This window comes from Panthera leo, chromosome F3 (genome assembly GCF_018350215.1).
Source record: "Panthera leo isolate Ple1 chromosome F3, P.leo_Ple1_pat1.1, whole genome shotgun sequence".
Classification (NCBI taxonomy): domain Eukaryota; kingdom Metazoa; phylum Chordata; class Mammalia; order Carnivora; family Felidae; genus Panthera; species Panthera leo.
The window spans coordinates 28065799-28089889 of record NC_056696.1 but is presented as its reverse complement, the minus strand read 5'-3'; the positions used below and the strand labels follow the sequence as shown (position 1 = coordinate 28089889).

The 24091-nt window shown below is 39.9% G+C and overlaps 2 protein-coding genes across 3 annotated transcripts in view; both read right to left on the bottom strand.

The window, feature by feature from the left end:
* Nucleotides 1-10485: 10485 nt before the first annotated feature.
* The window catches only part of ACBD6 (acyl-CoA binding domain containing 6), a 202239-nt gene continuing 188633 nt past the window's right edge, over nt 10486-24091 (bottom strand). The window contains exon 8 of one of the 2 annotated variants that reach the window (XM_042924611.1): nt 10486-10787. In XM_042924611.1, the coding sequence (XP_042780545.1) occupies nt 10633-10787 (155 nt within the window). In that variant the 3' untranslated portion in view covers nt 10486-10632. The remainder of the gene's footprint in view (nt 10788-24091) is intronic. The other variant, XM_042924612.1, reaches the window with a different exon arrangement.
* Nucleotides 17958-19750, bottom strand: LOC122211451 (oligosaccharyltransferase complex subunit OSTC-like). The gene has a single exon (XM_042924615.1). The coding sequence runs from the start codon at nt 18932-18934 to the stop codon at nt 18581-18583; it is 354 nt and encodes a 117-aa protein (XP_042780549.1). The 5' UTR covers nt 18935-19750; the 3' UTR covers nt 17958-18580.

Sequence of the window (24091 nt, the reverse complement as noted above, 5' to 3'; positions counted from 1 at the left end):
TTGTCCGTCTCCCCCATTGAGTACAAACATTAGATTTTGGTGTGCTATTAACTGGTGTGTTATTTTGTAATTGAACGAACAAGTCACAGGACACCCCTGACAGGATCCATGCTTTTCCTTCTGATGAAGGGGGCTCCTAGGAGGAAAACGTTCCCACGTGACTTACTTGTACTTCAGGCTGTTCACCAGACCACTGAACTGGCCAGAATTTTCAAGACTGATGCAGGCTGGGCTGTCTCTAGATCTGGGTAAAGTTTTTTATTTTTATTATTTTTTTTAATGTTTATTTTTGAGAGAGAGAGAGAGAGAGAGAGACAGAGTGCAAGCAGGGGAAGGGCAAAGAGAGAGGGAGGCACAGAATCTGAAGCAGGCCCTAGGCTCTGAGCTGTTAGCACAGAGCCCAATGTGGGGCTCAAATGCACCAACCGGGAGATCATGACCTGAGCAGAAGTCAGACGCTTAACTGACTGAGCCACCCAGGTGTCCCTTGCTTTTGGTTTTAAAGGTTTGTCTTTCTCCCATTTGCTTGCCAACCCTTGACCAGGATCTCCGGTTGGTTGGGAGGGGTTTAGGGATTTTGGAAAGGTTGGGAATTACTTCCTGAAAGATAAAATACAGGCCCAAAAAAGTGGTCTTGGCACACACTTAGAGCTGGAAATAAGCAGTGTTTTTAAAAGGTCGTTAAAATGGTAAATAGGTTTCAACAGATGGCTTCAGCATAGCAATGGAAAGCCCAGGCAAGGACTTCGGGGTTAAATTTCATATTTTAGTCACCTGGGACTAGCTTATGATTCCAGAAAAACAAACATCTATAAAGTTGACAGCTCCCTTCCCTCCTCTAAAGTGGAGCCCTTGAAGGCTGCCTGCCCGCTAGCCAGCTGATGGGTGGCTGCCTACAGATAGTGACCTAGGGAATTGAAAGTCACTTTTTCAACACCTGTCAATGGCAGGGCTTAAGCTCACCCAGGCTAGAGGGATATGATAACCAAGAACCTATATTACTGATGGGCCAGGACTTTTATACTCAATATGTGTGCTGGCTTTATTATTTTTTTAGAATCATTTTAACATTTAATGCTTCTCAATTAAAGTGATTTCCTGGAGTGGATGCCAAGCTTCGTTTAGAATGCGCATTAACCACTTTCGGTATCGGTAGTTAAAGGCACTGAGGGATTTAAACAGCAATCCACAAGTCTGTTCAGTTAAGGTTTGGCGGAATAAAGCAGATTATAAACAATAATATATGTCTTTCTCTTCTTTTTTTGGAAGGGTTCCAAACTCACAAACGGAGCTAAAGTGCTATAAACATATCCAGGCCTAAGCTTTGGGCTCTCCAAATGTACTCCATGAAAGCCACAGGCACGGGCGGTGCCACTTTTTATCCTGTGTGTGTGTGTGCACGTACTTTAAAAGAGCATTTTATTACACAAAGTGTCCATCAACTGAACTTACCTTCTAAATATTAAAATGGAAACCAGGATTGCTATACAAGTGAGAGGAAAAATAAATCCTGGCTGCAGTGTGGATGATGAATTTGTTGCTGCTGCCTTGGGTGGCCCACGGACACGCACTGCTCTGTCTCTAACGTTCCCCCCCCCCCCCCCCCCCCCCCCCCCCCCCCGTCCCTCATGTTCAGCCACTGCTTTCAGTAGTTCCAGGTTCAACAGGGCCATTTCCCTCCCTCCCTCCCTCCCTACGAGAGACACCTACACTGAGGGCACTGGGTTCCACCATGAGGCAATGAATGTTACGGGGGGGGGGGGGGGGCAGCTCCTAGGATGTTTCCCATCTGGTTTTTAACCTCGGCGTTCCATTGCAAACTCATGTTCATTCTTTCTAAGGCCATGTATGAAGAATATATCAGCAAGGAAGATTCTGTCTTGAGTATAAACTAGCATGCACCTTATGAATATTCTGATCTAGTTTTTAGGGCCTGGAGGCTTCCTATTGCTGGAGGAAGGGATACGCCCTCAAAAGTGACTTCTGTACATGAATCCCCAAAGAAGACACAGTAAAAAAATGCAAAATAATGACATGTGTAACTGTGCCAAAGGAAGTGATATAACAAAACACAGAAAAGAAAGTTTTAAAGAATGTACATATAAAAGTAAAAATAGTAAATAAAAAACCACGCACTCCTAATAACTCTGGTGAACAAACCATTAAATTTCTGCTTTCCAGGGAGGACCATGACAAGCATATTTCAAGGATAAGTGAGTAAAGATGCGGATACAGAGCTTTCCCTGTTCAATCCTTTAGTGTAATGCCAATTAATGCACATTTGAAAAACTGATCACACTCAATGCATAATAAACATTAGGTGAGGAAGACAAGGAAGCTTTCTTGTTCGGTCTGATAATCACTATACTTTCACCCAAAATCTCTCTGATGAAGAAATTGTGAAAGTTTGCTAAAATAATAAAGATGCTTATGGTAAAGCCCCAATGATAATTTTTCAAATCACACGAGCACAACAGACTGCACTGAAGGCTTTTTATGTCATAAGGATGAAGTCCAATGTATACAGATAAAATCCACGAAGAGGCTTATTTAAAAAATAATTTTTTTTGATGTTTATTTTTGAGACACAGAGCGCCAACAGGGGAGGGGCAGAGAGAGCTGGAGAAAGAATCCCAAGCAGGCTCCAGGCCATGAGCGGCCAGCACAGAGCCCACGGGGCTCAAACTCACGAACTGAGATCATGACCTGAGCTGAAGTGGGACGCTTAACCTACTGAGCCACTCAGGTGCCACCCAGGCGCTCCAAGGCTCAATTATCAATGTACCTTTGAGTATGGTTGCTTTTGTTTCCACTGTGGCTTATCCTGATAATGAGGTGCAGGGAAAACTTTTTGACTTGGTGCCACAAGGCTTAGATAATCACCCTGATTCTGAAAAAAAAAAAAAAAAAATAAGATCATGCATACTGAAGTGCTTTAAATATAATAAAGCCTATAAAAAGATGAGCATGCTTACTGTTTCTACTTATATGACCTTGGACAATTTCCCTAAAAGTTCTGAGTTTCAATTCCTTCGTTTGCCAGAGAAAATACCAATTATTTCTACTTTTACAGTTATTCTGAGGTTCAATTAAGATGCTTGTGTGCACAGTCTTGTACAAAAGGTGTAACTACTGTTCTGGGATTAAAGCTAAGATGTATTCATTTTAAGACATATTAGTCGGGGCGCCTGGGTGGCTCAGTCAATTAAGGGTCTGACTTCAGCTCAGGTCATGATCTCGCGGTTCGTGGGTTTGAGCCCTGCATCGGGCTCTGTGCTGACAGCTCAGAACCTGGAGCCTGCCCCTCCCCTGCTTGCGCTCTCTCTCTCTCTCTCAAAAATAAATAAACATTAAGAAAAATTTTTTAAAAAGGACACATTGGTTTATGTATCACTAACCAAAAAAAAAAAAGTGTGTCTTAGAATGGATCAAATACAGTATTATAACTACTATTAAAACATTTAACTCCAAATACCTTAGGAATTGGGATTTGAAATTTCACTCATAAATATTTAAATTTTTAAATGTTTATTTATTTTTGAGAGTGACAGAGCACAAGTTGGGGAGGTGCAGAGAGAGAGGGAGACACAGAATCAGAAGCAGACTCCAGGCTCTGAGCTGTCAGCACAGAGCCCGCTGTGGGTCTCAAAACCCACAAACTGTGAGATCATGACCTGAGCTGAAGTCAGTCGCTTAACCAACTGAGCCACCCAGGTGCCCCTCACTCACAAATATTTAAACTCAATGTTACTAAATTGTGGCTCATGGGTTACATACCTATTCTGTGATAAACATTTATTTGTGAGGGGGATCTCTAGGGGACTTGTAATTTGATGAAAGCTTTCATGTTTCAACTGTTAAATATTAAATAAACATTTGAAAGTCTTCATGTTCAACTGAAGCATTCATTAGCCTAGGCACTAACCCCTTCTGCAACCCAAGCTCAGCTCTGCTATCATCCTGCACCTTGCTCATTAATCCTCAGAGATGCCGTACTGTACATGGGATAATAAGCCATAGCCAAGCAGTTAAACCTGGCAGGAAGCTAAGAAATACCTATTTAATAGAAAGGTTCACTTGATTATAGCCACCTTTTAGCTGGAAAATGCTGAAACATAAAAAAAAAAAAGATATAATAGATACAATTCCAGATATTATACTTTGGTTGTTATCCGTCTACCTGACAAGCCTAAGAGAGAACAATGTGTGGCCAGTTGGCTGGATTCTTACATCTTTATTAGAGACATAGTTATAGTAGGTTTAAAATATTTAGTTTTTCATAAGTAATTTATGAATTTCTGTCAGACTTTTAAAGTTACCTCACGCAATACCTTGAGATAACATCATGGGAGTAATTCTAAATATCCATGATAAGGGGAAAAGGGAGTGACAGTGGCCTGGAACAGTGTCTGTTATTCAGTGGGCTCTCAAAAAGTATCTGTGGATGGAATGGAGGAAGAGCTTGAACACTTTACATGAGTTTTGTGGTCTAATAGAAAGGACTGCGATTTTGTAGACTTGGTCCCAACTGTGGCTCTACTACTCTGTGATCGTGGGCAATTGAAGTAACCTGCTTGTATTTTCAATTCATTCTTGTATAAGTGGACTTAACAGACACCTGTACTACCCCACTTTAATAGGGTTATAATGGAGGGATGACAGATTAAACAATGCCCATGAAAACACCCTGAAAAGTGAAAAAAACTAAATGCATATGAAAAGATAGCACTAGTCATACAGAATTGAACACGTGGGTTCATTTCTGCCCTGCAGCAGAATCAGAGGCCAAATAGGTCAGAGTCCAACTTTCTGGCCAATGTCTCTTTAAAAAAAGCTTCCCCCCAGTGTGGTGATCAGTGAGAAAACTGCAGTCTATGTATGTTGTTAAAATCTTGGTCAGTGGTTTAAAAACAATGGCACAAGAACAGACACTCAGATCAATGGAACAGAATAGAGAACCCAGAAATGGACCCAGAAATGTATGGCCACCTAATCTTTGACAAAGCAAGAAAGAATATCCAATGGAATAAAGACAGTCTCTTCAGCAAGTGGTGCTGGGAAAACTGGACAGCAACATGCAAAAGAATGAACCTGGACCACTTTCTTACACCATACACAAAAATAAACTCAAAATGGATGAAAGACCTCAATGTAAGACAGGAAGCCATCAAAAATCCTTGAGGAGAAAGCAGGCAAAAACCTCTTTGATCTTGGCCGCAGCAACTTCTTACTCAACACATCTCTGGAGGCAAGGGAAACAAAAGCAAAAATGAACTATTGGGACCTCATCAAAATAAAAAGCTTCTGCACAGCGAAGGAAACAATGAGCAAAACTAAAAGGCAACCGACAGAATGGGAGAAGATATTTGCAAGTGACATATCAGATAAAGGCTTAGTATCCAAAATCTATAAAGAACTTATCAAACTCAACACCCAAAAACCAAATAACCCAGTGAAGAAATGGGCAAAAGACATGAATAGACACTTCTTCAAAGAAGATGTCCAGATGGCCAACTGACACATGAAAATATGCTCAACATCATTCATCATCAGGGAAATACAAATCAAAACCACAATGAGATACCACCTTACACCTGTCAGAATGGCTAACATTAACAACTCGGGCAACAACAGATGTTGGCGAGGATGCAGAGAAAGAGGATCTCTTTTGCATTGTTGGTGGAAATACAAGCTGGTGCAGCCACTCTGGAAAACAGTATGGAGGTTCCTCAAAAAACTAAAATAGAACTACCCTACGACCCAGCAATTGCACTACTAGGCATTTATCCACGGGATACAGGTGTGCTGTTTCGAAGGGACACATGCACCCCCATGTTTAGAGCAGCATTATCAGCAATAGCCAAAGTATGGAAAAAGCCCAAATGTCCATCGATGGATGAATGGATAAAGAAGATGTGATATATATATATATATATATATATATATATATATATATATACACGCACACACACACACACACACACACACACACACAATGGAGAATTACTCGGCAATCAAAAAGAATGAAATCTTGCCATTTGCAACTATGTGGATGGAACTGGAGGGTATTATGCTAAGTGAAATTAGTCAGAGAAAGACAAAAATCATATGACTTCACTCATATGAGGACTTTAAGAGACAAAACAGATGAACATAAGGGAAGGGAAACAAAAATAATATAAAAACAGGGAGGGGAACAAAAGAGACTCATAAATATGGAGAACAAACTGAGGGTTACTGGAGGGGTTGTGGGAGGGGGGAATGGGCTAAATGGGTGAGGGGCACTAAGGCATCTACTCCTGAAGTCATTGTTGCACTATATGCTAACTAATTTGTAATAATAATGTAAATTTTAAAAAATAAAAAATAAAATAAAAAAAGCACTTCTCCCAATCTTTCAAATAGGCAGGGTAACACCCCATGTCACTTGGTAGGAGCACTTAAAACTATGAAAATAGGGTCAGTCAACAAAAGATTTCTCATTCTTGAAACACAAGGGGTCAGAAAAATGGTTCTCAATGGGATCCACAGAGCCCTGGGGAGTCCACGGATGGGCTGCAGGAGATCTGTGAACTCTTCAAAATTCCATGCACAACATCGTATACCTGGGGAAGAAGTTTATAGTTTTTCAAAGTAATCTGGAACTCCTCAAGAGTTAAAAACACTGATTTAGTAGATGCAAGCAAGTGTTCTGAAGATAATAATGATTCAGAGATTTTTCTTTGCCTCCTCTTTAATGATTATTTACATGATCCTCTTTTTAGTCCTCATTTTTCACTAGTCTGTATCAAAACCACCGTGAAGGCAATCAGGGTCTCTTAGATTAGCTGGTGCACAGCAAAGTAAACGACAGTCATGAATATTAAATAAAGAAAAGAATCACTAGTGTTGTTCTGATCACAGTATCATCAGGAAAGGAAAGAGAAAAAGCCACCAATTTCCTTTTGCAGTTTTTTAGGGATAGAGAATGGGGCTAGGTATGTTTTTATGTGTAGACAAACATCTACAGAGGTGGCCTGAAGATAAGAAAAATAAATGTGAAACTGAGATGAGGTAAGAGTAGAAAGGCAATCTATAAACAGTCTAGAAAATTCAAGTGGTCAGGTAGCAAAAAGTAACTACTCGTAACTCAGAAAAATGCCTTTACTTAGCCACCGCTTTATGACTACTCCAACTTTTTAGGAGAACACAGAAGAGACTCAATTTTTAAAATACTCATGTACACTAAAAATAACAAACCAGAGAGTTTGAACCAAGGATGAAGTAAATTGAATTCCAAACCCAGTAAATGTCTTCCCCCCACTCCACCCCCCAAAAAAGCAACAATTATTTTGAAATACTTCTGTCATGACCAGAAATGAACCTTCAGAAAAAGGTTTTCTATGATACTTTAAAAGACTAATTGGCTTGAACATCACTAATCTGTCCAGGAAGAAAAAATTTCTGCATAGCGGAACCAAAGTTATGCTAAGTTAAATTATATCTTAGTTTCATCCCGCTGAACTATACGAAAAGATGGTTCGCCATGTATCTGGGGAAGTTAGCTGGCTCTCTGCTCCAGTAAGTTCGTGTTCTTTGCTTGGTGGGAACTACCGCAGCTCTTGCCAATGGAACTCAGGATCTGGCTGAAGTGTGATGCGCTAATAATCCGATAGTTTAAGGGGTAGGAAAACAAACCAAGATCCAGTTTTCTCTGACATTTCTGGATGTAATCTTCCCCTTAAGGCACAGGGAGAAGATCCACAGATTGTTACGACAGTAAGGTTTTCGAAAATTCAGATACCAGTGATAATAGAGAGATTTTGGAAATTGACTTTAGAATGCACTTGTGGGGTGCCTGGGAGGCTCAGTCGGTTAAGTGTCTGACTCTTGGTTTTGGCTCAGGTCATGATCTCACTGTTCATGAGTTCGAGCCCCACATCAGGCTCTGCTCTGATAGTGTGGGGCCTGGTTGGGTTTCTCTCTCTGCCCCTCCTTCGCTTGCTCTCTCTCAAAATAAACAAATAAACTTAAAAAAAAATTTAGAATGCACTTGCAAATGTAGAGTTGGTGACTGTTTTTAGTGGCAGCTTTGATTATAAATTTGAAACCTTGATTCACTTAGCATAACACTCTCCAGTTCCATCCGCGTTGCTACAAAGGCCCATATTTCATTCTTTCTCATTGCCACGTAGTATTCCATTGTGTATACAAACCCCAATTTCTTTATCCATTCATCAGTTGATGGACATTTAGGCTCTTTCCATAATTTGGCTATTGTTGAGAGTGCTGCTATAAACACTGGGGTACAAGTGCCCCTATGCATCAGCACTCCTGTACCCCTTGGGTAAGTTCCTAGCAGTGCTATTGCTGGGTCATAGGTAGATCTATTTTTCATTTTTTGAGGAACCTCCACACTGTTTTCCAGAGCAGCTGCACCAGTTTGCATTCCCACCAACAGAGCAAGAGAGTTCCCGTTTCTCCACATCCTTGCCAGCATCTATAGCCTCCTGATTTGTTCATTTTGGCCACTCTGACTGGCGTGAGGTGGTGTCTGAGTGTGGTTTTGATTTGTATTTCCCTGATGAGGAGGGACGTTGAGCATCTTTTCATGTGCCTGTTGGCTATCTGGATGTCTTCTTTAGAGAAGTGTCTATTCATGTTTTCTGCCCATTGATGGGGGGTGGGAGGGAGGGGAGAGTGGTGACGGGTATTGAGGAGGGCACCTGTTGGGATGAGCACTGGGTGTGGTATGGAAACCAATTTGACAATAAATTTCATATTAAAAAAAGAGAGAACATACAACAGCATAAAAAAAAAAAACCCAAAACAAAACAAAGAAACCTTGAAAAATAAAATTAATAAAAAGTTATATTCTTTGCTTAAAAACAATCTATATAGTTTTAGACATTGCAAAACAGGTTATGAAAAACTTGATTCGGAAATTTTAAGGTCAGATTACAAAAGAGAAATGAAAAAAGGAGCTCCTTGATAGCTTTTTGCTTAGATAATGACCCTGTAAATCTGAAATGAATAAATATTTTGATTTGCTAATGTCCTAAAAATGCAAAAGTACTATTAATGAAAGCTGCATGCAACATCTTGGTCACTTTTACTGTAACTAATGAATAATGTTTGTTAAAACACAATTAATGTGGAACATGAGAGAATTTAGCTTATAGCGGGTTGCAAATGTGGTTGGGATTATGGGAAAAGAACAGATAATGAATAGAAAGCTCCACTAGAATTACAGTAATGTTTTCACTGTGTACTAACATGCATATCACTTCCACAGATAATTAAGAAATCAATTAAAGAATGAACAGTCTTGGTGAATGGTTTTGGTTTACATCTCAGAAAATAAGAAATGAGCTTAGAAAAATCACAAAATAAACAGCATTAATATGCCTCATTTCTGCTCTGAAGGGGCTTGTTCCAGAAGGACAGGTTAGCCTGAGCTAATGAAAATCGTGTCCACTGTTGAGGGCTCTGCTAAGCAAGTTTATTACTTCTTTTAATAGAGACACGTTGGAAAAATTATCTTTTAAATAGTCATCTCTACATCTCAAATCATTTCTTACTTCATTTCTCTTCCTAGGACAACTACCTACTTTCTTTATATAACGAGAAATGTCAAGGAATTCCCCAGATGGAGTTCTTGAGGCTTGAAGGGGAAAACATAGGGAGCCAGTTTCAAAAGCGGCATACTTGTTGCTCCCTTAAAGAAAAGCTGTTGTGTATTTGTCTATGTTTTTAATTAGAAAATAAAAGCTCTCTTGGTACCCAGAAGTAACTATACTCACAGCTAAGCATTGGGACATTAGGGGCTATTTCACATTAGACTCAAACAGCCTCACAGTTCAGGCCTGAGTTCATTTCCAGAGACTACTGCCAGTACGTGACTGGAACATTAGAGCCAATTAAAAGGGCCCTGGGGAAATCCCGCCCCATTTTGTGGAGGTGAGTTTAAGGAATCCTGAACTAACCAGTGAATTCTCCCAAATCTGTGCTTCAATCCTGAAGTGAGGTCACTGAATCTTATTCTAAAATGCCCAAGATTTTGAGGTTTTCAGTAAATCTGGTTGTTTCTCGGACTTCTAGGCCCCTATGTGACAAAATTCTACCTTTTCTCTTTTGCTTGCTTTTTAACACCCCTCTGTCTTTGTCTTCTCAATTCTGTCTGCCAAAAATAGACATTTTAGCTACCGATATTCAGGCCAGCTGTGCAAAATGCCACAAGATCACTTGACCTCTACTGTATTGGGATTTCATGCAACTTTCCCTGTCAGGGTAGCACTGTCGGTCATATTTTGCTTCTGCATGTTTTTTTAAAAGAGCAGCCATGTTTAATACTGTGAAATATGAGGCGTCCCCTCCTTGCCCCACCCTCTAGAACAGTGATAAATTTCAGCGCGCGCTCAGCAGAATTGGATTGTATTATGCGCAGGACACATGTTCATCACCACAACTGTACTTGCTGGAACGGATGCAAGGAGAATGAATTGCTGAGACTTCAAAATCCCAGTTCCTCAGAACTGATTTTATTAGCCAATGTATACCAAAGATGGGTGCTAAAAGAAGTATTATTTTTGCAGGTGTCCTTCATCACTGGAGCTCTACGATGTTACGGACTGTGGTCTTCCAGCCTTTTGATTATACCTTGCCGGTCGTGTGCTGCTGCAACACCAAAGAGATAGCCTTGCAACCTGTCACCTCCTCCGGCAGGCAGCCGTCCTGGTCTGGGAGAGCGGGGTCAGCGCCAGACTTCAGCAGCAGCTCCACAATGTCTAAAAACTCGCAGGCAGCAGCTGCCAGGAAAATTGGCAAATATGAAAACAAGGTTACTATGAGACCAAGAGAAATGACTATACTCCAGCAGGAAAGGCAAGTACCGAGCAACGAGGGATCCCAAACAGCAAGAAACGTCACAGTGTGACGACAACTGTGCCATTAGTGTGGATTTTTCCAGGGTTAGGAAAAGCAAATTCACATTTTTGGTTGCCCAGGAGCAAACAGACACATTTTTAAAACTGTGAGGTTTTCAGACTCTATTCTTAAGGATGGGACGAAGAGAAAGAATAAAAACAGTGTTTGAGTATTTGTTTTACTTTGATCAGAATAATGACAGGTGTGCAGGCTATGTCAAAAGGCTAAAAATATTGTAAAAGAAAATATTTTGTTTTGTCTTTGAAGAGGGAGTTAAATGAGTAACTTTAAAATTTGTAAAACAACAACAACAAAAAAGCTAGCCTATGAATCACACCATCCATCTATAGAACTTTTATTTATTTAGAAAAATAATAAATGTCCCCAATCACACTAGGCATAGAAAGGGGACAAGGACCTCTCGATATGGAGACTTATTATGAAGATGGTACGGTATCGCCCCCAGGAAGGACAAACAGACCAAAGGGCTAGAATGGAGAGCCATCTATTCTTCTGCACATATATGGAAACTTGATTTATGATGACGCTGGCATCGCAGATCAGCAAGGAAACAAAGATCCATTAATTCAGAGGCACTGAAACAACTGGGCTAAAGGCAAAACCAGGCATTTCATACAAGATGAAACAGAAATGGCAATAAACATATGAAAAGATGAACAACCACATTAGCCGTCAGGGAAATGAAAATTAAAACCAGAAGATACCAATTCATACCCACTAGATAGGTGAAAATTAAAAACAGACCATACCAAGCACTGAGGAAGCCTGGAACAAGGGCAGCTCCCCTCCGGATGGGCCCTGGTAGGGTCACTTTGGACGACAGTTTGGCATTACGTGTTAAACCTGCACACACACAGGCCCTGCGGCCCAGCAATCCTGCTCTTATTCCCATCCTCCATGGACAATCGTGCATGGGTCTCCAGGAGACGTGCAAGAATGTGTGTAGCAGCACTATTCGTAATAGACCCCAATGTAAGCGACGCAAATGCCCATTAAAAATAACGTGAAAATAAAATACCGTTTACTTCTACAATAAAATCCCACACCGCATTGAAAACTAATGAACTATGGTTTTACACACGAGTTTATCTCCAGGACATAATGTTGAGAGAAAGAAGCAAGGCAGAAGAATATATACAGTATGATTACACTTAAACAAAATTTTAAAAATAGACCAAACTAAACACCATTGTTCAAAGAGACAATTATGTAGTGAAACTAAAAGGGAAACTGTTAATATAAAATTTGGGATAGTGTTAATCTTGGGGAAGGACCTGCCCATGGAGGGAAGGTCACATGGTTGGATAGGCACACACAGGAGGTTTTGAAGATACTGGCAATGTTCCATTTCTTAAGCTAGGTGGTGGGTTCATTTTTTTAAAGTTACATTTAAAATTCTTCATATACCTTTTATATACTCTTTCACAGTGTGATGTAACATAACAGCAACAACAAATCAAAAAAGGAAAACAGGGAAAGAAAGAAGGGTAGGAAGCTTGATTCAATGGTCATTTTATTGAGTACATGCTATAACAATCCTACCAGTTAAGATTCTTGCTCTGAAGAATTTGTTTAACACCTGGGAGGCTAATATGTAAACTGGACACTCTTAACACAGAATAACTATTGTGGAGCGCGCGTGCACACACACATAGAAACCTGCAAAAAAGTGGGGGTGCGGGTGGAGAAGTTGAGGGATCAGGGAAAACACAAGTAGTTCATATGTAAACTGAGCTCTGAAGGACAGAGTAAAATTCCAGGTAAGTGGAGACAGAAAGGCATTGCAGGGGGAGAAAACGCCACTAACAGAGGCAGGAGGGCACAGGGAGTGCCCAGAGAACTGTCTGTGGGTTCTGGGACACAATATACAGACAGTCAAAAGCAGAGAGGCTGGACTTGAGTCAAAGTATGCAGGGCCTTGAAAGCTGTACTAAGCCATGCTGACAAAAGTGTGGTTTTGAATGCTATACTAAAGTTTGCATTTATAAAGAAGGGAGTGGCGTAATTTGGCTGCTGTGCTAGGATGATAATTCTACAATGAGTGACTTGGACAGCCTAGAAATTTGTGACAGGTAGACCAACTAGGAAACTACGGTAGTTCTTTCAGGAGGCTTGAAATCAGCCAGTGTCAGCGTGAATATAAAGAAGGAACTGGGCGGGGAGCCTGGGTGGCTCAGTTGGTTAAGCATGATCAGGTCATTATCTTACAGCTCATGAGTTCGAGCCTCACATTGGGCTCTGTGCTGACAGCTCAGAGCCTGGAGCCTGCTTCAGATTCTGTGTCTCCCTCTCTCTCTGCCACCCCCCCCCCCCCACTCATGCTCTCTCTCTCTCTCTCTCTCTCCTTCAAAAAATAAACATTAAAAAAAATTAAAGAAGGGACTGGGGGCGCCTGGGTGGCTCAGTTGGTTAAGCGGCTGACTTTGGCCCAGGTCATGATCTGACTGTTCCTGAGTTTGAGCTCCAAGTCAGGCTCTGTGCTGACAGCTCAGAGCCTGGAGCCTGCTTCGGATTCTGTGTCTCCTTCTGTCTCTGCCCCTTCCCTGCTTGCACTCTCTCTCTCTCAAAGATAAATAAACATAAAAACATTTTTTTTTTAAAAGAAGGGATTGAATAAGCCACTTAAATTCATGTGGATAGGAGATAGCAAAGTACAGGATGGGCTTTAAGGAAATGTTTATGAACACTAAATTTGGTAATTAATAAAGCTGATAAAATGTTATATTTATAGACAAACATGTGTTTATATTTTGTGATTTTCCTGTTGTTTTTTGGAAGAACAGTATTTTATCTTAGGTTTCAAATATTTTTATAGGTTTTTGAAAAGCTTACAGACCCACTGCTTGTGATCATAATGTTTACTATTGAATAAAATGGCCGGAGTATTTCTGCACTTGATATGAAACCCAAGCACATAAAGAAAACTACTGGTAAATCTGAATACGTAGAAACCTAAAATTGACAAATTTGAACACATAAAAATTTAAAACAGCTATACCACACACACAAAATATGATATATAAAGGTAAACCATAAATTGGGAAACATATTCACATATATAACACATACAAGAGCTAATATCCTTGATATCTAAAAAGTGTTAACAAATCAATCCAAAAGGATAATGGGCAAAAGAATTGTAAGAACCAAAGATGATAACTTACGTTTTCAGTCTGGGAGACCACAGAGATGTTGGTGACATTATCTCTAAAATAAGGAACCATAATAAGGAAGAGCAGGAGTTTTGGGAGGGGAAGAGAAGAAGAAAATGATGGAAGGGGAGAAATAATCTTGGTTTGAGGCATGATAAATATTAGGAATACTGGTATTACTAATACTAGTAGAGGTACTAGAAAATGTCTATAAAACTCATAGAAGATAAGACAGGAGAAAAACCAAGATGACCTTGGGTATGACAATGATTTTTTAGCTATGACACCAAAGGCACAATCCATGAAAGAAAGAATTGATAAGCTGGGACTCATTAAAATAAAAAAACTTCTGCTCTGCGAAAGACTATGGTAAGGGAATGACAAGGCAAACACAAACTGGGAGAATATATTTGCAAAAGACACATCTGATAAAGGACTACTACCCAAAATATACAAACAACTCTTAAAGCTCAACAACAGGAAAACAAGCATTGGATTAAAAATGGGGTCAAAGACCTTAACGGAGGCCTCACCACAGAAGATCTACAGATGGCAAATACGCTTTTGGAAAGTGTATTCCCACATCATGTCATCAGGGAAATGCAAATTAAAAGAACATACCAGTACACACCTATCAGAATGGCCAAAATGTGGGACACTGGCAACAGCAAGTGCTGGTGAGGATGTGGAGCAACAGGAACTCACTCATTGCTGGTGGGAATGCGAAACGGTACAGCCATTTGGAAGGCAGTGTGGTGGTTTCTTACAAAACGAAACATACCCTTACCATATGACCCAGCAGCCATGCTCCTTGGTATCCACTCAAAAACCTACGTCCACTCAAAAATCTGCACATGAATGTCTGCAGCAGCTTTAATCCTAATTGCCAAAACTTGGAAGCAACCAAGAGGTCCTTCAATAGGTGATGGATAAATAAGCTATGATACATCCAGACAGTGTAATATTACTCAGCACTAAAACGAAATGAGATATCAAGCTATCAAAGGACATAGAGAAACCTTAAATACCTATTACTAAGTGAAAGAAGCCAATCTGAAAGGGTTACCTACTATACGATTTCAACTATATGAACATTCTGGAAAAGGCAAAACTACAGAAATAGTAAAAAGATCAGTGGTTTCCAGAGGCAGGGGTGAGAGAGGGATAAACAGGCAGAGCACAGTGGATTTTTAGGGCAGTGAAAATACTCTGTATGATATCATAATGATCGATACATGTCATTTTACATTTGTCTATAGAATACACAATGAGAGTGAACCGTAATGTAAACTTTGGACCTTGGGTGATTATGATAATAATTTTAATAATTATGAGAATAATTTTATGTATGTAGGTTCATCAACTATAACAAATGTACCACTCTGATTGGAGATGTTGATAATGACAGAGTGTGAAATAATAGAAAAAATACATATTGGTCTCTGTCCCCAGTTCCTGACATAGAGCTCCTAAAACCTCTGGACTTTCCTAAGTGATAAGAGCACTAGAGGCAACTTTTGTTCTAATACTTGGTCTCTGACCCTGGTTCTTGACACAGAGCTCCTAAATCACTTGGAATTTCCTGGATAATAGGAATATCTTTTGTTTTAATGAGGTGACTCTTGGTGAGCTTCTGGATTGCTTCAGAAAGAGGGCTGGTTACCAAAGAGACCAAGCCATGATTAGAAGCTTGAAATTTTCATGGGGCCACTGGGTGGCTCAGTCGGTTAAGTGTCCGACTTTGGCTCAGGTCACGATCTCATGGTTCGTGAGTTTGAGCCCCATGTTGGGTTCTGCACTGATAGCTCAGAGTCTGGAGCCTGGAGCCTGCTTGGGATTCTGTGTCTCCCTCTGTCTCTGCCTACTTCCTCCCCTCCCCCCGCCCCCGGGCGGCAAAAATAAACATTTAAAAAGTTATAAAAAAAAAAAAAAGGAAGCTTGTAATTTTCAGCTTCAACCTCCTTCCTCTGGGAAGGGGAGAGAGGCTGGAGATTGAGTTAATGATCAATCATGCCTATGTAATGAAGCCTCCATAAAAATCCTCCAAGTATGGGGTTCAGAGAATTTCTGGGCTGCTGAACACCTGGAAATATGTAACAGGTGGTACTGATAAGGGCATGGAAACTCTGTTCCCCTTCCCCCATGTCTGGTCCAGTGTATCTTTTCCATCTCCATGTTCATCTGTATCCTTTATCATATCCTTTTATATTAAACCAGTAAACCTAAGTGTTTCCTTGAGTTCTGGGAGCCACTCTCGCAAATTATCAAACCCAAGAAGGGGTCATGAAACCACAATTTATAGATGGTTGGTCAGAAGTGCAGGTGACAACTTGGGACTTGTGACTGGAATCTGAAGGCAGAGGTATAGTCTTGTGGGACTGAGGGGAAGGTAGATAGTGTCTGAATTGAATTAAGTGGAAGAACATTCAGCTGGTATCACAGAGAATTGCTTGTTGTGAGGAAAAACTCACAACACACAGTGACCAGCAGTGAAGTGTGGTAGTAGTGTGAGAGTAAAGGAGAAACACACAGGGAGCATGTTTGTTCTTTAGAACGAGGTTCTTTAGAGGCAGACTATACATGGGGTAAGAGGTATATGGAAAATCTCTGTACCTTCCCCTCAATTTTGCTGTGAACCTACAACTGCTCTTTATTGATCACCCAAGCAAGCATTTGTAATTGGGTCTATTTCTGGGTTATCTACCAAGTTTCACTGATTTATACACCTATCTCTTGACCAATACCACATTGTCTTAATGTCTGTAACTTTATAGTAACCTGAAGTAAGGGTGTGTCCTCCATCCGGGTCCTTTGCTTTTCCATATAACTTTTAGAATCAGCTTGTAAATTTTTTCAGAAAGTCCTGCTGGAATTTTGATTGGGAGTACATATAAATCAATTTGAGGAGAATGGAGAGCTTAACAACATCAAGTCTTTTGATCAATGAACAACAGTATCTCTGTCCATTTATTTTGATTTATCCTTAAGAATTTAATTTTGAGGCTACTATAAATTGTATTTTTAAAAATTCTGACTTCCAGTTGGTTCATTGCAAGTATAAAGGAAAACAACTGATATCTGTATACTGACCTTGTGTTTTTAACTTTCAGTTTCCAACTGTTCATTACCAGTGTATAGGAATTTTTTTTGGTAAACTGATTTTCTATCCTGCAAACTTGCTGAACTCAATTTATTTTCTTTTATTATTTGTTTGTCTTAGAAAAATTATTTCTGCTCCTTTCATACACCTTATTGTGCAGGAAATGGTCTTGCAGACACATCTGAAATAACATACTGTCACACACTCTATTTATTTATTTATTTATTTATTTATTTATTTTAATATATGAAATTTACTGTCAAATTGGTTTCCATACAACACCCAGTGCTCATCCCAAAAGATGCCCTCTTCAATGCCCATCACCAACCCTCCCCTCCCTCCCACCCCCCATCAACCCTCAGTTTGTTCTCAGTTTTTAAGAGTCTCTTATGCTTTGGCTCTCTCCCACTCTAACCTCTTTTTTTTTTTTCCTTCCCCTCCCCCATGGGTTTCTGTTAAGTTTCTCAGGATCCACATAAGAGTGAAAATATATGGTATCTGTCTTTCTCTGTATAACTTATTTCACTTAGCATCACACTCTCCAGTCCCATCCACGTTGCTACAAAGGGCCAGATTTCATTCTTTCTCATTGCCACGTAGTACTCCATTATGTATATAAACCACGATTTCTTTATCCATTCATCAGTTGATGGACATTTAGGCTCTTTCCATAATTTGGCTATTGTTGAGAATGCTGCTATAAACTGGGGTACAAGTGCCCCTATGCATCAGTACTCCTGTATCCCTTGGGTAAATTCCTAGCAGTGCTACTGCTGGGTCATAGGGTAGGTCTATTTTTAATTTTTTGAGGAACCTCCACACTGTTTTCCAGAGCACACACTCTATTTAAAGGCAAAGCACCACAGGTAAAGCTGATCATCTGTCGAGAGTTCCCAGCTTATGGTATCTCACTTCCTGATTTTACATTAATTTGGAGTCACAAATATCCTCTCCAAAAAATGTTAAGGGAGCTGTAAAAAATGATCACTTTATTCAGTATTAAAGTGGTAGAAATGGAGAATATTTTCTCTAAGAAATGAAAAACTAAGAGGAAAATGCTACTTAACATCGTTTGTACGTTGGCATAGGCCAGCAGGAAAAAATACTGTGATAAGCTTGTCTCTTTGATACCAAGAAGACATTCTAGTTCAAGCTTTAACATGCTTCCTATGTTTTCACTAGATGCTTCTTTTCTGCTGCTTCATTCTTTTCCGTAGTTCACATCAGAGAATTGGTACAGCCTTTAAAACTTCATTAACAGGAACAAATCCAATATCTACAGATTTTGTCTCATAAGGCATTTTAACCCATCAGATAGCCTGGCAGTTTCATTCTCACGAATACTCTAGCAATGAAAAAACTCAATAGGATACAGACAAATCCAATGAGTAGAAGAAGAAATCTACTGAGTTTTGGAATGTTTGGTGCATTCGATTGGTCCGGGATTGTGAAACTGAAACCTCCCATTCATTGTAAACAGGAAGCTGGATGCGAGTCCTTCCATAATATATTGTCCATTTACTCTGTAGGCCAAGAAAGCTACTGGTCTCTGATGTCCATGTTCACTGGTCATAGAACCAACACTTGGAGGTTCAACAATAACATCATAAATTATTCCTCCGGTAATGGGGAAGTAAGACACCACCACCAGAGCATACACCCTCATGGCCGATGGCATATGTACCCAGGGTGGCTTCTTCAGCTTCAGGTTGGGGCATTTGAGCACTAAGAACAGGACCCAGCACAAAGTCTCCATTTTGGTAATGGCAGGGGAGCCTCTCGACCTCCTGAACTCGAGTTATTAATTCTATTTTTTTTAAAAATAGATTCTTTGGGGTTTTCTACGTAGGTGGTCATGGCATCTGTGAATAAAGGATGTTTTATTTCTTCCTTTCAAACCCACCTACTTTTTACTTCTTTCCTTTGGTTAATGCACTGACTAGAACTTCTAGTATGATGTTGAATCAAAGGGGAGGGTGGGCATATTTGCTTGCTCTGATCAGAAGGAAAGCCTTTTGCCTTTCACCATTAAGAATCATGTTAGCTATCAATTACTTCAGGTTGAGAAAATTCCCTTCTGTTATTATTTTGCTGCATTTTTTTTTTAATCATGAAGGGAGGTTGAATTTTGTCAACTGTTTTTTCTTTTTTTTTACATATATGGAAACAATCATATGTTTTGCTTTGGTTTTGATCTGTTGATATGGTGAAATACAATGATTTTCCATTGCTGAACCAACCTTGCATTCCTAGGATAAAGGCATTTGAGTATGATTTATTATCCTTTTTGTATATTGTATATACAATATAACATTATATTCATGGGAGATATTGGCCTGCAGTTTTCTTTTCCTCTAGAGTCTTTTTCTGGTTTTGGTATTAGGGTAATGTCAGCCTAATAGAATGAGCTGGACAGTATTCCTTCTCTTACTTTCTGAAAGAGTTGATGTGTAGAATTAGTTTTACTTCTTCCTTAAACATTTAGTATAATTCACCAGTGAAGCAACTGGGGCCTGGAAATTTTGTTGTGGAAAAGTTCTTAGCTACAAATTCAATGTCCTTAATAAATAGATATAGGGCTATCTAGGTTATTAATTTCTTTTTTGACTTTGTGTCTTTTAAGAAATGTGTCCATTTCCTCCAAGTTATCTAATTTATTGCTATAAAGTTGCTCATAATGTCCCCTTATTTGCTTCATAATATCTGTATGGTTTGTGACATCTCCTTTTTGTTCCTGAAAATAGTACTTTATTTTTTATTGCTCTAGCTAGAGGCCAACCAGGTTTATTAACCATCTCAAAGATTTTCAATGATTTCATGGATTTTTGGTTTTCTATTTCCACAATTTCTACTCTGATTTAAAAAAATTTTTTTTAATGTTTATTTATTTTTGAGAGAGACAGAGGCAGAATGCGAGTGGGTTAGGGGCAGAGAGAGAGGGAGACACAGAATCCAAAGCAGGCTCCAGGCTCTGAGCTGTCAGCACAGAGCTGGACTCGGGGCTCAAACTCACGAGCTGTGAAATCACGACCTGAGCTGAAGTTGGACACTCAACCGGCTGAGCCACCCTGGCGCCCCTACTCTGATCTTTATTATTTTATGCCCATGCTTGTCTTGGGCTTAATTTGCTCTTCTTTCTCTAACTTTTGAAAGGTAGAATCTTGGGTCATTGAGAGCTTTCTTCTTTTCTAATAAAAGCACTTAATTCCCCTCTAAGCACTACTGTAGCTGCATCCCAAAATTCTGATAGAGTGTTTTTCTTTTCATTCAGTTCAAAATATTTTGTAATTTCCCTTGGAATTTCTTCTTTGACCTATGAGTTATTTAGAAGTGTGTTGAAGTTTTGCACAATTGTGTGTGTGGGAGATTTCCAGATATGTGTTTGTAAATGACTTCTAATTTAATTCTGTGGTGGTCTCAGGGAAAACTTTAAAATATTTGTTGAAGTTTGTTTTATGGCCTAAATATGGTTTATCTTGATAAGTGTTCCAAGTGTACTTGAAATGATGTATTCTGTTTATTAGGTGGAGTGTTCTATAGATGTTCTAGAGAGATCTACAGATGTTAATTAAATCAAGTTGGTTGTTAGTATTGTTCAATTCTTTCATATGCTTGCTAAATTTTTATCTACTTGCTCTGCCAATTACTAATTTATAGTTTAACAATGAGTTGTTTTTTCCTTGCTACTCTATGTCTCAGTTTTGACTGCAGAACATATGTAGAAGGACACTATTTACATCCAGAAATAGCTATGCCTCTTCTACTGTCATACAGTTAATATGGGTGTTGAGTCAATCTGGCCAGCAGCTGAACTGGGTTTGGGTTTTGTTGCTGCTACAGATAACTTCAATGCATCACACAGTTTAAAATTCCTCCATCTGTGGGCTGCAGTTACCTTGTTTCTTGAGTGTTCTCGGGTGCCAGTATTCTTTCCCCCCACCCCCGTCCCGCCGCAGCCTTCCGCAGTCTCTGCACGTCTACTACAGAGGGAGTTTCTCTCTGCACTCTTGCTCCTTCTCCAATAAGAGTGCGACTGCTTATTACTCAGGGCAAGCCTCATGGCCTCTTTGTCCTTTTGGGCTGGTCTCAGTCTTAGGCAGGTCCTCAGAGGTGGCAATTTCTCAGTGTTCCTGCATCCCTGTCCCCCAGATGTCAACCAAACTCTACCTTGTATGAGGGAAAACCTATCTGGAGAGGGAGAGAGCTTCATGCCCTGCCCTCAGTGGCGAGAAATGTCTGCTTGGTGTCAGTGTAGGGTTCCCTGTCCTTCCCGAGTGGCAGACAGATTTTGCTTTTACTCCTCCTTCAAAAGCAGTGGATATCTGCCTGAGCCTGGGGACAAGAGAAGAGGACAGAAAAGTTTTCTGCTCTTCCTGAGGGGCTTAAGCATTTTGCTTTGTATGAAGTAAGAATCCAGGGAAATGGCAGGGTTTCATGCCTGTGTGTCACTGGGAAGGGCTCTCTCTGTCCTCAGTTCCTCTTATGGTTCTCCCAGTTTATGGCAAAGAGCATGTGAATGAGGATTCCTCTTGGGTCTGAGGCTCCCTGTTACTCTAGAATGTCAGACTAACTCACTTTAAGAATCTGTCGATTTTAGCTGTTTTCTTACCAGCGTTTATGGTGGCTGCTTCCTCCTTAGGTGCTCCACTGAAGGCGAAACAGTTTGTGTGTCTTGTGGGGGACTGTCATCCTTTGGAATCCAGTTTACTTTGCTGCCATGCAACCTCTGCTATCTGATGGGTTCAAGAAATTAACAATCTTGTAGATTATCTATCCTTTTCTTCTTGTTAGGATGGGAGCATTGTTCTCTTATGGTTTTCTATATCTTAAGTGGAAGTAGAACTCTATAGGAGTTTGGTGATTTAGTAGTGATATGTCTTCCTTTGCTCTTTATTGTTACTCAGATAGTTTCTCTGGCTCCTTGACTCTTTCCTCTGCTGGTGGGTGTTTCCAGCTCTGGCCCCCCTGCTATGTGCTGTTTGATGGCATACAGCCAACAGCCAAAACCAGGTTGTGATGAGTTATATCCTTGGGACAGCTTCACTTGGGCACCAATCTCTACATAATAACACAGGCTCAGAGGTGGTGCTAAGTGAATAGAGATGGAGAGGAGAATTTACTCTGAGCTAAAATCAGACCATTTGAGAACCCTATCTCTGTCTTCAGTGGTGTGGGATTTCTTAGAAAGCTACCAGGATTATAAATGTTAAATTAACATTTGATGGATGAATGAATAATACATAGAGAGTAGGAGAAAAGGGAGAAAAAGGCAAGAACTGCCTAGACCAGTCCTGGGACAGGTATTAATGGGCTGAGATTGTATTTTGTTATGGTATGCCACAGACAGGGAGGAAGGCAGAGACAGAATATCCCACCAAGCCCAGGATTCAACAGAAAGTATGTAGGAATACAATATCCCTTCAAGAATTTAAAGTGATGTCCCTCAAATAATACAATGAAGATTTTAGTTTTACATTTCCGAATGGTTTTACCATGAATCACTGTACACCAGATTGGATTCCAATGGAAGGCAGTCTCTTATAACATATAACGAAGTTAAAGACACTCTGCCTAGTATCAAGTAGTTGTGAGAAGAGATATTTATCTGGTATAGAACTAGCTACATGACATTTATATTTTGAGAAATAATCATTTAACCTTTTTGCCGCAGCTATCGGTCTCCACTTATTCTAAGAAACAGTTAGGTTTTAAAATTGGAACTTTTAAAGCAGGATCAGAGGAATAAATTTCCTAGTGTATAAATCTGTAATACAGGATAATAACTACCACGATCTGTCAGATTACACTTGGCACAAATCTAACCCAATACTTAAGGCTCCTAAGCATGAAGATCAAGGCTAAGTAGATGTGTACTATGGCTGAAGACACTAAGCTGGCCATCTCAGACAAAGGAGTGTTAATTTCATACATGGCATATAATGAAACGACTTTCCCAACAGTAAGATAGGATATAACATATGAGTACTAACCCAGGAATAGAGCTTAAATTTTTAAGTTCCACATCTAGAGGACCACAGCCAACCAGCTGAGAAAAGGCTAAGCAGGCTACATAATAATCCCCTAACCTAACAAATGTGAGTGAAATTTTAGCTCAAGTCTAACTGTAAAGTGAGGTTTAAATCAGGAAGTTCAGGAGGAACCTGGCTGGCTCAGTAGGTAGAGCACGCGTCTCTTGATCTTGGGGGTCATGAGTTCAAGTTCCACACTGGGTGTAGAGCCTACTTAAAAAAAAAAAGGAAAGAAAAAAGAGTAAATTAGGAATTTCAGGGTTGCAGAATAGTCTTTCAGAGTGAGGGATATGGTGCCCATAAGGAAAATGAGTTAATTATTAACAAATGCCTGGGATTTACGCAAAGACAGACTGATATGAGCACAAGGAATCAAGCAATCAGGAAGTTGTAATAGAAAAAAGGGAAGGGAAGAGGAAGACTGGTTTAAAAGACAAGAGGAAACCATACAGGTGAGCCTTATCCTTGTAGGAGGAAGACACACACTTCTTGGAGATGCACCGTTGATTTGGTAATCATCAATTACCTTTGTTTTGCACAGAGCCAACTGGCAAATATAGGTGCCCAACAATAGTTTAAAAAAATACGGTTTGTACCCCCACTTAGTTGGTGAGCTACTTGATTACGTGCTTTGTTATATTCTCTTCTCCATCTAGCACAGTGCTGGGAACTTGGTATTTGCTCAAAATTCATTAGTTAATTGATTCTCCGCCTTTGGCATCTTCAAGTAAAGAACAATTCACAAAGCAGAGTCATCTTTCAGAAATGTGTGAGCTTCCCATCCCCTCAAAATGGACAAAGGCAAAGAAGATGAGAGAGGGGAAGGGTGCTAACATTTTACCAAATTAATGAGGGGATATATTGGTGCCCACAATGTGCTGGGA

Bases quoted from the DNA above. Each gene is read 5' to 3' on its own strand.
- LOC122211451 (XM_042924615.1), bottom strand. From the start codon at position 18,934: ATGGAGACTTTGTGCTGGGTCCTGTTCTTAGTGCTCAAATGCCCCAAC.